We start from the raw sequence: 14,039 nt of genomic DNA, 5'->3' as shown, positions 1-14,039 counted from the left end.
TTCGGCCACAACGCAAGCAGCCGTCCTCAGGTGAAGACCAGGTCAGACGCTGTCTCCCCGACAGACCTGTTCTTCACCTGAGGACGGTTGCTTGCGTTGTGGCCGAAACGTCGTGAGAATTATTTAATGATGTTTTATTTTATTATTTTATTATTTCCATTCTACGTGACTCTACCGAAAGAACCAAGAAGATTTTGCCTCCTTTTGAAAAATAAAAAAAATCTTTTTTTTTACCTTTCTGGCAATGCAACAGCCACGGGGTGACCAGCCCCTCCCCACCCAGCCCCACCCTCCCCACCCAGCCCCACCCTCCCCACCCAGCCCCACCCTCCCCACCCAGCCCCACCCTCCCCACCCAGCTCCACCCAGCCTCTCCCCACCCAGCCCTACACTACACACCACACTATACACTACATTACACTATACACTACACTATACACTACACACCACACTACACAAAACACTATACACTACACTATACACTACTATACACTACACACTAATATACACTACACTATACACTACTATACACTACACTATACTAGTAACTAACTGGCGTTTTGTTTCCGTAACAAATCCCTTACTAATTGGCCGTGTCGGGTGGTGGAGGGTTACGACACATTTACACTTACGCCATCGAACCCAAACACCTTTATTGTGAACAATAATATTGGTCGCTAAAGTCCACCGCATGTTAATACTCTTCACTACTAACCGCCTGTCACTCCCCTCCCCTTCACCTATTTTAAATCTCCTCCTATTCTTACCTCTCCCTTCCCTTTCCTTTAAGATCCTACTTGCTTGACTACCCGGCTTCGCCCGAGACTTGGATTATTGTCTTGGATTAATACACGGCCTACGCGGAGGGTGAGGATGCGTGACGTCAGCAGGCACACTGCGTGACGTCGGCAGGCACACTGCGTGACGTCATCAGGCACACTGCGTGACGTCGGCAGGCACACTGCGTGACGTCGGCAGGCACACTGCGTGACGTCAGCAGGCACACTGCGTGACGTCAGCAGGCACACTGCGTGACGTCATCAGGCACGCTGCGTGACGTCGGCCGGCACGCTGCGTGACGTCGGCAGGCACACTGCGTGACGTCGGCAGGCACACTGCGTGACGTCATCAGGCACACTGCGTGACGTTGGCAGGCACACTGCGTGACGTCATCAGGCACACTGCGTGACGTCAGCAGGCACACTGCGTGACGTCATCAGGCACACTGCGTGACGTCAGCAGGCACACTGCGTGACGTCATCAGGCACACTGCGTGACGTCAGCAGGCACACTGCGTGACGCTGCCGCATGCGGGTGACATCACAGATGTGACGTCACCGCTCACTTGCCGTGCAAAATATATCCATTATTGCGCCCACTCCCCCCCCGCCCCCCAAAATACAAAAGTCTATTTTTATACTTTGTGCATTGTGTACAGTCGGGAAGCTGCCCACATGCCAAATTTCAAGTTTGTAGCATGTCGGGAAGTATTCTAAACATTTCGAACAGACACGCACATTCACACATTTGCTTTTCATATAGTTTTCCAGATCACAGCAGGGGAAGGGGGGGGGGCATGCCCCGCCCCCCACTTGCTGTACCCCGACTGAATGAACGCATAAGACCGTGCGAATAATCACGTGATGGGTCGCGCAAACGGTGCTGTCATTTCTATCCTTTGGCGCGGAGAGAGACAGACAAGACATCCGAAAGAGACAATGTTTTAGGTGTCTGCGTGTTACCGGTGTGGTCACGTACGGACACTTCTGTGTGTGTGTGCGCGCCCCAAGGGTGGTGCTGTGGTTTTCCCCGGCGAGGAAAAGGGGTGGACCGACGCGATCGGTACGTGACGATGTGGAGCTGAGTGGACTTGCCGAAGACTGTTGTATTGTATCAGCGATATCAGGATCGGCCTCTGCGGAGGAGGCTCGTGAAAGGACGCTGTTACTGGACAATTGGGAGCGACGATCACAACAACGAGCGGAGTGCCGGGCGGCTAAAACACAGCAAGTTGGCACAGTAGGAAAAGCACAGGTGGTGTATCTGCTGGTCTTCTCAGTCAACTCACAACACCCTCGTCTTTCCCGTGACCTCCTCCGTCAGCGAGCCTTCGACACTGTCGGCTCAAGGTGCACCTAGCCTGGCACAAGCGCCGCGGTGACGTCAACGTCACTTGGGTGGCGAATGACGGTTCGCTGCTGCGGTTGTGTTTTAAAAAAAAAATATAAAGCCAGAGAGAGAGACCGTGAACAAAGACAACGTGATACGTAAGAATTTATTCTGTACAAATACAGAAATTAACGCCCAAGTAAGTGTGTGTGTGGTGTGTTGTTAAATAACCTGGAAGATAGCTGTTGAACCCAACTATTGCGCAGAGGTCGCAACCGGGTACCCGATAACCGTACCCTACCCGATACCCGGCTACCCGTACCCGGCCGGGTACGGGTACCCGTTTGCGACCCTGGTGCGGCCGGGTACGGGTAGGCCGTGAGTCACTGGTGAGTCACCGTGATTGTCACTCATTTCCCAACGTCTTGTCTCTTCTCACAATTCCAAGTTCCTAGAATCAACCCACCCGCGCCTGCAACATGGCTTCATCCCAGAGGTCGCAATCGGGTACCCGTACCCTACCCGATACCCGGGTAGCCGGGTATCGGGTAGGGTACGGGTACCCGATTGCGACCCTGGTGCGGCCGGGTACGGGTAAGGAATCAAAACCCGTTTGCGACCTCTGCTATTGCGGCAACAGGCATGAACAGGTCCGACAGGAAGAACCCACTGCACATGAAGCACTCGCCATTGCAACCCGTGTGATGCCCGCACACGGAGCAAAAAGGAAAAAAAAGAAGGCAGAGAAATTGTAAATGTTGTGGGTTCACTCTCCAACACACAACCGGTGGTTGCTGTGCTGGTGACGAATTGGCCACGTGTTGTTTCACGTGACAAGCCCTTACTAGTCGGCTGTGTCGGGTGGTGGCGGGTTTAACGACACATTTATATATTTACGCGATATAACCCCAACCCAAAAAAAAAACCGCACCTCTTGTGGAGGCAGAGAAAGTCGAAATGGGGCGGATGAGCTGGCCACGAAGGTCACAGCAAAATAAAATAAATCTGTGCTTTATATTACTTGGGTATTTCGCTATTGTCAAGTAGAAAGGTTCAAATAAAAGAACACATTCCTGATGACGACCGCGTGTGTTGCGATGGAAACGTCGTAGTTTTTTTTGTTATTTTCTTTGAACCTATCGACGAGATTGTAGATTTAAAGCTTTGGTGACTGCAAGGATTCATACTCTTAGGGTTTTTCGGTAAAGTCACGTAGGTAAAAATAAATAATAATTAAATAAATTTCGACGTTTCGGAGGCAACACGAGTCTCCGTCTTCAGGTGGGACCGTCACAGCTAAATTTACATTCTGATAAGCTCCCCCCCTCAACTTGTATTTAAGAACTTGCATCTTGGAATCCCTGCCGCACTTGATGCAGCAAATCTGGCTGTGACGGTCCCACCTGATGACGGAGACTTGTGTTGCCTCCGAAACGTCGTGATTTTTTTTATTATTTTATTTCTATTATTACTTTTCATTTCATTTTTTACCTACGTGACTTTACCGAAAAACTAAGATTATGGTTTGGAACCATTGGCCCAACGTTGGCTAGTGATTTGGAACACTTGACGCAACGTTGGGCCATGTTTACTGGGAGGCGGCCACTTCACCTCACCAATGTGTGTTTTTAAATCCTTTATATTAAGTTCACTTGCTTGCTTGCGCGCTTACGACCGTGCAAATCTTTCGGTCGTTTTTTAACCCACTTCCCGTGATCCAATCGAGCTGACATTTTGCACACAGACTCGTTGTGCGTGACAATTTATTTTCGTGAAAATTTTTTTACAAAATTTTACACTTTTTAGGAATTTTTTTTTATATTTAATTACCAATTGCTTAATGGTGGCAGGCAATCATCTGACCCATAGGTGGCAGCCATCTCAAGCCAGAGGACGTGAGGACTCTAGCCGCCACGCATATAAAGGATTTATAGTGAAAAACTTTGTTTTTACGGGTTAATTTTTTTCATTGAACCCATCCATGGTGAAGTATGGTCAACCAAGCTGCATGGACATGGCGTGGAATGGGATTGACAAAGGGCTGTATATAATTTAAGTTGTTGCGGTGAACTGTGACCTATTAGGACGAGAAATTGCCGTTCACGTTAATATAAAAAGACGCGTAGTTTGTTCAAACCTTATTAAAACTGTGAGCGTGTATTAATTTTCTCTGCCTTTTTGTGGAAAGAAAAGGTTGGAAAAGGACCGTGGCCTTTCGTGGAACGGACATTAATCGGCGATGTAACGTCATTGTATTACGAGTCCATGAATATAAAATCCAATAGTTTCTATGCATTGATATAGCAACTTAGTTTTTTTTGCTAATATTCTACAGTGCACAGCAAGCTACGGGGAACAACATTGTATTGCGTTACATTGCTACGAATGTCGGCCTGCTCATACAACAATTACACGAGCTCCTTAAAACATCCGTGAGTTTGCAGCCGTTTCGTTTACGTCTTGAGCGTTTCCAACGTCATATTGCTATCGTTAAGTCCAAATCTCGATCACGGAAGCTTGGGAAGGAGGGAGGATGGAGGAGGAGGAAAAAAAGTAAGCAGCTGTAGCTTTCCATTTATAAAAACGTAGAATTAATTTACGTGACTGAAATGGGCATACGAGGCTAAACGTGTTTTCACCTTCATGTCTACAAATGTACATTAAACTTACAAAACAGAAACGGCAGGGAAATGTAACTACCACGCAGTCGCCGTGCGACAATTATACTTCGCAGAATGCACGTCCACTAGCAATCTCCGCGTCTCAAAACCCGGCGGCGGCGGTTTTCCGGCTTCCTCCGGCAATGTCTCCGCGTGTCCACGGCAGAAGTCGCAACCGGGTACCCGATACCCGTACCCTACCCGATACCCGGCTACCCGTACCCGGCCGGGTGTACGGGTAGCCGTTTGCGACCCTGGTGCGGCCGGGTACGGGTACGGGTAGGCCGTGAGTCACTGGTCAGTCACCGTTTGTCACTCATTTCGGGTAGGGTACGGGTAGGGAACGGGTACCCGTACCCGGCCGGATACGGGTACCCATTTGCGACCCTGGTGCGGCCGGGTACGGGTAAGGAATCAAAACCCGTTTGCGACCTCTGCTCCACGGGGGCGGAAGAAAGTGGCCGTCAAACCGGAGCGCCACGCGCGCGACTCTCTTTCCGCAACGGCGCGACCACGTCGGAATGATCGACAAGCAACGGGTGTTTTCACAGTCGTGTAAGGAATGTTTTATAAACCGAGTCAACCGGGAAACACCACGTGAGCGGCGGAATGTTCAACGGCAAACAGACGTTTCGGGCTCTATCTCGCCCACAAAACACTGGACCCCGAAACAAGACACGAGCGCGGAGGGCAATAAAAAAAACTGCCCGGGACCGGAACACGCAGACGCACGGCGCTGGGTTTCCGTGCGTGTGTGGAGTGACATCGCGGATCACCGAGGGGCGCGTTTCTCGTAGCCGACGCAGATTGAAACAACAACAAAAATGTTAAATCGCAAGACGGGGGAGAGACGGCTTCGGTTCCTAATTACACGCGGGGGATGGATCACGAAGCTGCGGGGATAGAAACGCGTCGATGAGGTGTGGATGAGGTGCGGATGAGGTGCGGATGAGGTGTGCATGCGGAGTTTGCAGGGCTACCCCCCGCCCAGAGTTTCGTGAAGTTCCAGGGGCTGGAGGCGCCTCAGTGAAGATTAGCGGCATGGTCACAGAGGTTCGTTGTGAGCCCTCTAAATAATCTCTCTCTCGGGGGAGGGGGCCCCAATGTCCGAATTTTTAACCTCTTCAATGCGCGTGCGTTCTCGGCGGCCCCGTTAGGTAAGGTCGCAATGATGACATAGAGCAGCGATGAAGAAACTTGTGGCCAAGCGCGCGGTTGCGTGCCTGCCTGCCTACCTGTGGAATGCTCACGACAAGTGTTGCGGAATAAGGTTGAGGGTAAGTAGACGTGAGTGGAGGTTATCAAACATTATATTTCTTGTACACATGGGAAAGGGGAGGGGGGGGGTGTGCATTGTGGGGTAAAAATGTGAATTCGGTGGTCGGTGTGATTATTTTTTTAGTTAAAATGCCATTCTAAAAATGTTGTAAATGACCATACATGTGTGTGTGTATATATACGAATTCCATTTTTACAAAAGCATTACGAATATCACTCTTGGTAAAGTTATCTATAAAATACTCCCATTAAATATCTAATTTTAAAACGGATGATACCCCCCCCCCCCACCATCTCTGCGTTTAAAATCACTGCGATACTTCACATTAGAATCATTGCGTATCATGTTTTTCTTTCATTATCCTAGCTCCCCCCCCCCCCCCCCAATAACAATTTTTCTTATTTCGGAGCATTTTTACAACTCTTGAGAATGACCACATTTGTTCGGGGGAAAAGGGGTGGGGGGGGGAAGAATTGAAACCGCGCGCAAAACTACGTGACGCAGTTTCGCTTGCTTCGCACTTGGCTGCACGTGGCGGCGTGGGGGTGAAGGGCGGGCAGAGGGGGCTGGGGGCGTGCGGGGGAACGGACGCCCCTTGTGCTCGGCCAACGCGTCGCCGCAAGAACCCATCCGTCATTATAAAACCGCGGCGGCGGGGACAGAGACGATTCGTGGCGAAGGTTGAGGCGCTCGCACGCCGATCGGAACTGTCCGTCGCCCCGCGGCCGTCGCGGGTCGCCGGGGTTTGAACCGCTTGCGGCTCTCGACACTCGGAAAACGTCGGACCGCGCGCGCAACGCAAATGTTCGTTCCGCCGAGCGGAATTAAAGACTGACGACGACGATGATGATAAGCCTCTAAGCGCACAACGCGAACAAAAAAAACCCTAACTCTACGCGCGCGATTTGCCGTGTTATTTAGTTGTCATCAAAACTGCGGTTAAATGTTACCCTGAAACAATGACTGCGTGTGCTCGGAAGTCCCACCTTCGTGGAAGTGTTCACGATTCACCCACCCCGGCGGTTCTATGAATCGCTGCGATTCAGGGTTCATATTAAGTTTTAAAAATGTTTTTTGTTGTTTCAGTTCTAAATCAACGCGAATGTAAGTGGCCTCCAGTGATTGCAGCCGTCACGTTAATCTGTTAAATGCAAAATACAGAGGCGGTAGTCCACATGGCCCCGGCTGTAGCGTGTCCACAAGCTTGCCGCAGAGGCTCGTGGTTCGACTCCAGCGGGCCGCCCTGGTTAATACTGCGGTCGTATTAATCTTAAAAAAAGATGCAACGCCCTCGGCTCTCCTCGCTCACGGTTAGGACGTAATGATATCCCGTGATATCGCTCACAAGAGTTGGGCCGTTGCGTGCCGTTGTCATGGTTCCAAGAATTTTGCCAAATTAACCACAAATTAAATTCGCTGGGAAACGTATCGCGATGGTCATCGCCGAATGCGAAACCTCGGCGGGACCCTCCTGAAACAAAAGACACTTGAGACTCGGCGAGGCCTTCCCCGGATAAGCAAGCGTAATTATTATAATTATTATAATGATGATGCTACAAATAGTGATACGTCAATGCTTAACCGCACGCGATCGGGGGCGCGTGTCGTCACACCTCTACTGCCACACTGAGTTAACGATGAATACCAGGGCCTCACCAGTTCACTCCTAACTACTCGTGGCTATGTACATGTAACAGCCGAGAACGACGCAGCTCTATGTACACGACCGAGCACCGCGCACGCGTCCCTTGCTGCCGATGTGCGGCGAAGCGAAGCGTGATTAACGTCTATGTACAATGCTCAGCAGGGACGGCGTGGAAAGGTGACGCACGTAATATAAAACACGCACGCACGCACGGCTCTCATCTCGTAGATGCGTCACTGGGGGGGGGGAGACAGTGACACGGCCCTTGCGGTGTGCGCCGCCTTGTTGTTGGCAGAGCTTCACGGCTCTTCGAATCACAGCGGACGCCCCGGTTATTTTTGTTTGCGCGCAGCAAGCGAAAGAAATACCACGTTTTCCCCCCAACTCCCCAGCGCACACTCCGATTAGCACGGTCGGTTGGCTACGTACGTCGCCAAAAGCAGCTCGACGCATGCGGGGACGTTAGCGATCGCCCCGAGGGCAAGGCTGCCGTTGCGTTACGGAGTCTACGGTGCGCACGTTGCGAGAGGTGACACGGCAAGTGACTCAAGTCGGGATTACGCGCAGGAATCGCCACACCCCACACCACCCACTCCCTCTTCAGGAACCTGGCAGGTTTCTCCTAAAAAGAAAAGTCACGTGGCTCGGCGAGGCTTTCCTGGGTGAACAAACGAAATTATTACGGCGAGTTAACTGCCAGGGACGAAGTTCGATTTCGTATTTCAATGTATTGGGGGGTTTTTAAGGCATTCAATTGTTCATCGGCTAAATGTGCCGATTTTTATTTAACGATAAATGTAATAATTCTAAACACGAACCAACGAATTTCCATTTCCATCCATAAAACCATTTTAATGGAAGTTATTTTTACACTTTTACGCCAAAGTGACGCCAACGTTGACATCAAAATGATGTCACGTGATGGCACTTGTCGCGAAAAAAGCGCTGAAGTGACATCACGTGGCACCACAGTCTGAGACGCAACGAAGAACAATGTTCACTTTTATCATTCTCCGAAAAAAAAATAGGGAACGCATCCCAAGTACCTAGGCCGTGTCCTGAGCTATCCGGACTTGGTCTGCAAGCTTTGTCAATCGTAGCGTTGACTTTTTCGCGACAGTAATTGCACGCCCTTACGGCACTCAGGTGATGTCGTGTCCGTACGGTCTAATATTACGTCGACGCAACGACAAGCTATGAATGTGACTTCAAAGTCTTTTTCTTTTCGTTTCTTTGCTCGTTCACAAAGCTTCAAACTTGCAACGGAGAACGTGCGACAGAACCTAGGCTATGCGTCTACGACATAACAGCTGTCCCGTCAACCAGATCGCGTCTTCCGCTGAAAGGGCTATGAACAATACTGCCACGCGGCCTTTGTGAATAACAATCGCAGGCACTCAGCTGCTGGGCACAGGAGCGGTGTTGAATGCAATGCGTTAGGGTGCGTCTTGCATTGTGAACTTTACAAGGGCTCCAACCAACATGGTCTTCGGTTGTTCATACAGAGGGTAAAAAGCACTATCATTCCTATTATTTGGTAAGTTTCAATTGTGGCTGTCAGACCACCCGCCCGCCCACATGGCGATCCTGTCAGAATATCCACTACTGTACAGAAATGTCTCTATCTTGTAATTAAAAAAATCACGCGTGAACACACGACAACAACAGCCGCCATTCGCCAATAAGTGGCGGTGACATCGCCACGGCGCTTGTGCCAGGTTAGACGCACTGCACTGTGAGGCCACGTGAAGTGTCGCAGGCTCGCTGGCACGAGGTCACGGGACAGACCCAGGTGCCATGGGTCGACCGATCCGGAGCGAGGCCCCCTACACACACACACACTGGCTGACACACGCTGCTAGAAATGAACCTGTGTATACGTGGCAGGCTTTTCGCTTTTACACTTTCGAGGTGGGAACAACAACGGACGTTACAGCAGCGTTCCTGCCGAGTCCTGCAAATCGCAACTTTTTTTTTTTTACAGATTGTCACTCGAAACGTCACCCGACACTTGACTCTCGGCCGTGGGGGCATCGAGGGGCTAACGGCGTCTCCCGTACGGTCGCGCATTTGCCATCGGTGACGGCAGTGGGGGTGGCGCCCACCAACGATTAACAGACAAATCATCGCGGCCGCCCGAGGAAAGGCTTCTCGGTCGCGAAGAATCTTCAGCTGAGCATGGGGTTGTCGCACTCGGCACTGCTGTTCTGAGCGGCTCGCTTGATGTACAGGTTGAGCAGCTTCATCTGCGGAGAGAATGGACGGGCGGCGGGGGGTTAAACGTTGCGAGGTTTCGGCAGCCTTGACCAAAAGTTCACGTTTTGACGATTTTAATCAACTATTTTTACTTTACCGGCTTCACCGCCCGCCCACGCCCGGCCGCACCCCCTCACCTTGCTCCCCGTGAGCGAGCCCAGGTAAGGCTTCAGCTCGTCGCCGACGACGGCGTGCACAGCCACCAGGCAGAAGACGCTCGCCTTGCGCACGCTGCTCTCCGCGTTGTCGTAGCCCTGCGCGTCGCGGGGACGAGAACGGCACGCGCGGTCAGCACAATTTGTTGCGATGAACAAAAAAACGATCAAACGTAAGTAATTCTCGGGTCTTTCGGTAAAGTCACGTAGAAGGGGTGTAATAAAATAATAAAAATAAAACATAATAAAATAATTCTCACGACGTTTCGGCCACAACGCAAGCAGCCGTCCTCAGGTGGAGAACAGGTCTGTCGAGTAGACAGAGTCTGAATGGCAAGCCCCAGGCTTGGAGCGACTATTTAAGCTGGGATGGAGGGGCGAAGAGCGCCTTGACAAAATAATTTGCATATCAAGAGGAATTTGGCATATTTATGGGAAATGCAGATATGCGATTGATACTACTTGTGAAATGCGTAGGAGGTTTGGCGAGGGGTTTAAAGTCATTATGCCCGTGCATTATGCAGGATTAGCAGTATCAAAGGGAGGGAGTAAGGTTAGAATTAATAAAGGGAAGGAATGTTAATAATATGGCGCCGCAGCAACTAATATGCTTATAGACTATACATTGCACTATTACACTATGTTTTATTCTACCCAACTGATCAACCACAATGATATACGATTTCAACAACAGACATGATTCCTTGCAAAAAGGTTTCTGTTTGATGTTTTAACATCTTCACACCTCCTGTTTTATTGCCATAAAGGGTCAAATCTATTTTTATAAATAAATAAATAACCACATTTCGATGTAAAGCTTTCGTGACTGCAGGGATTCATCTTCTTGGTTCTTTCGGTAAAGTCACGTAGAAGGGAAATAATAAAATAATAAAAATAGAACATAATAAAATAATTCTCACGACGTTTCGGCCACAACGCAAGCAGCCGTCCCTCAGGTGAAGAATGAAACACCACCAGGCTTGGAGCGTATATTTAAGCTGGGTTGGAGGGGGGAAGAAGAGCGCCTTGACAAAATAAAATCAAGAGGAATTTAGCATGTTTATGGGAAATGCGTAGGAGCTGGGCGGGGGGTTTCAAAGTCATATTATAACATGACTTTGAAAGAATAACATGACCGAAAGAACCAAGAAGATGAATCCCTGCCGTCACGAAAGCTTTAAATCAAAACGTAAGTAACTAGTTCATTGCAGTATCCATACCGCACCTCCCATGCAGTTTTGAGATGATTACCCCGCAATGGTTAGAATCTGCGTACGCCATCTTCGTCCCACAGTCAATAAACACGCTGTTCTTTTAAAGGAACGGGCCAAGCATCCTTAAACTAAACTATAAACGTTGTATTTTACCAGCTAAGGCCCACTGAGCTATGTAGCTCTTATTCAAAAGTGAACTGGCTATCACATTTTGATTTAAAGCTTTCGTGACTGCAGGGATTCATATTCTTGGTTCTTTTGGGGAAATAATAAAACAATATAAATATAAGACATTAATGTTTTATATTGATATTGTTTTATCATTTCCCTTCTGCGTGACTTTACCGAAAGAACCAAGAATATGGCTATCACATATTATAGCTCAACAAAGTGGCTTATCATCATCACAATTTAAAGTAGCATTCAAATACTCGATAAACACATGATGTTGATTCTAAATGTGGAGGGAAAAACCGGAGGACCCGGAGAAAAATCCACGCGACCACAGGGAGAACACGCAAACTCCAAACGTACAGACGTCAGGGTTGGGATCGAATCCACGACCTCTTGTACACCAGATACATTTATAGAGCATCTTTCGTTAAAGGCGTTTGAACGTAGTTTAAAAAACAGTATAATGCAATAATGATTTAGATATATGTATGTTGAACTGCTTTAGCACTGTATGTGTGAGTATGTGGGTCTCTATGCGAGTCTGTGAGTCTCTGTGCGAGTCTGTGGGTCTCTGTGCGAGTCTGTGGGTCTCTGTATGAGTCTGTGGGTCTCTGTGTGAGTCTATGGGTCTCTGTGTGAGTCTGTGGGTCTCTGTGCGAGTCTGTGGGTCTCTGTGTGAGTCTGTGGGTCTCTGTATGAGTCTGTGGGTCTCTGTGTGAGTCTATGGGTCTGTGTGTGAGTCTGTGAGTCTCTGTGCGAGTCTGTGGGTCTCTGTGCGAGTCTGTGGGTCTCTGTATGAGTCTGTAGGTCTCTGTGTGAGTCTATGGGTCTCTGTGTGAGTCTGTGGGTCTCTGTGCGAGTCTGTGGGTCTCTGTGTGAGTCTGTGCGTCTCTGTGTGAGTCTGTGGGTCTCTGTGCGAGTCTGTGGGTCTCTGTGCGAGTCTGTGGGTCTCTGTGCAGGTATGTGGGTCTCTGTGCGAGTCTGTGGGTCTCTGTGTGAGTCTGTGGGTCTCTGTGCGAGTCTGTGGGTCTCTGTGCGAGTCTGTGGGTCTCTGTGTGAGTCTGTGGGTCTCTGTATGAGTCTGTGGGTCTCTGTGTGAGTCTATGGGTCTCTGTGTGAGTCTGTGGGTCTCTGTGCGAGTCTGTGGGTCTCTGTGTGAGTCTGTGGGTCTCTGTATGAGTCTGTGGGTCTCTGTGTGAGTCTATGGGTCTCTGTGTGAGTCTGTGAGTCTCTGTGCGAGTCTGTGGGTCTCTGTGCGAGTCTGTGGGTCTCTGTATGAGTCTGTAGGTCTCTGTGTGAGTCTATGGGTCTCTGTGTGAGTCTGTGGGTCTCTGTGCGAGTCTGTGGGTCTCTGTGTGAGTCTGTGCGTCTCTGTGTGAGTCTGTGGGTCTCTGTGCGAGTCTGTGGGTCTCTGTGCGAGTCTGTGGGTCTCTGTGCAGGTATGTGGGTCTCTGTGCGAGTCTGTGGGTCTCTGTGTGAGTCTGTGGGTCTCTGTGCGAGTCTGTGGGTCTCTGTGCGAGTCTGTGGGTCTCTGTGCGAGTCTGTGGGTCTCTGTGCGAGTCTATGGGTCTCTGTGCGTGTCTATGGGTCTCTGTGCGAGTCTGTGGGTCTCTGTGTGAGTCTATGGGTCTCTGTGCGAGTCTGTGGGTCTCTGTGCGAGTCTGTGGGTCTCTGTGCGAGTCTATGGGTCTCTGTGCCAGTCTGTGGGTCTCTGTGCCAGTCTGTGGGTCTCTGTGCCAGTCTGTGGGTCTCTGTGCGAGTCTGTGAGTCTCTGTATGAGTCTATGGGTCTCTGTGAGAGTCTATGGGTCTCTGTGCGAGTCTATGGGTCTCTGTGCGAGTCTATGGGTCTCTGTCTGAGTCTATGGGTCTCTGTGCGAGTCTATGGGTCTCTGTGCGAGTCTGTGGGTCTCTGTGCAGGTCTGTGGGTCTCTGTGCGAGTCGAGTCTGTGGGTCTATGTGCCGGTCTGTGGGTCTCTGTGCGAGTCTATGGGTCTCTGTGTGAGTCTGTGGGTCTCTGTGCGAGTCTGTGGGTCTCTGTGGGAGTCTGTGGGTCTCTGTGCCGGTCTGCGGGTCTCTGTGTGAGTCTATGGGTCTCTGTGTGAGTCTGTGGGTCTCTGTGCGAGTCTGTGGGTCTATGTGCGAGTCTCTGGGTCTCTGTGGGAGTCTATGGGTCTTTGTGCGAGTCTATGGGTCTCTGTGCGAGTCTATGGGTCTCTGCGAGTCTATGGGTCTCTGTCTGAGTCTATGGGTCTCTGTGCGAGTCTATGGGTCTCTGTGCGAGTCTGTGGGTCTCTGTGCAGGTCTGTGGGTCTCTGTGCGAGTCTGTGGGTCTCTGTGCCGGTCTGTGGGTCTCTGTGTGAGTCTATGGGTCTCTGTGTGAGTCTGTGGGTCTCTGTGCGAGTCTGTGGGTCTCTGTGGGAGTCTGTGGGTCTCTGTGCCGGTCTGCGGGTCTCTGTGTGGGTCTATGGGTCTCTGTGTGAGTCTGTGGGTCTCTGTGCGAGTCTGTGGGTCTATGTGCGAGTCTCTGGGTCTCTGTGTGAGTCTG

At 50.3% G+C, this 14,039-nt stretch overlaps 1 protein-coding gene across 1 annotated transcript in view; it reads right to left on the bottom strand.

The window, feature by feature from the left end:
- Nucleotides 1-2,256: 2,256 nt before the first annotated feature.
- The window catches only part of LOC144951370 (CLIP-associating protein 1-like), an 80,754-nt gene continuing 68,971 nt past the window's right edge, over nt 2,257-14,039 (bottom strand). The window contains exons 38-39 of the mRNA XM_078881599.1: nt 10,087-10,203; nt 2,257-9,939 (exon numbers count right to left, since the gene is read on the bottom strand). Of these exons, the coding sequence (XP_078737725.1) occupies nt 9,862-9,939; nt 10,087-10,203 (195 nt within the window). The 3' untranslated portion in view covers nt 2,257-9,861. The remainder of the gene's footprint in view (nt 9,940-10,086; nt 10,204-14,039) is intronic.

This window comes from Lampetra fluviatilis, chromosome 62, assembly GCF_964198595.1.
Source record: "Lampetra fluviatilis chromosome 62, kcLamFluv1.1, whole genome shotgun sequence".
Lineage (NCBI taxonomy): Eukaryota > Metazoa > Chordata > Hyperoartia > Petromyzontiformes > Petromyzontidae > Lampetra > Lampetra fluviatilis.
Note: the sequence above shows the minus strand (reverse complement) of the source record. Positions and strands in the feature narration are given on the sequence as shown.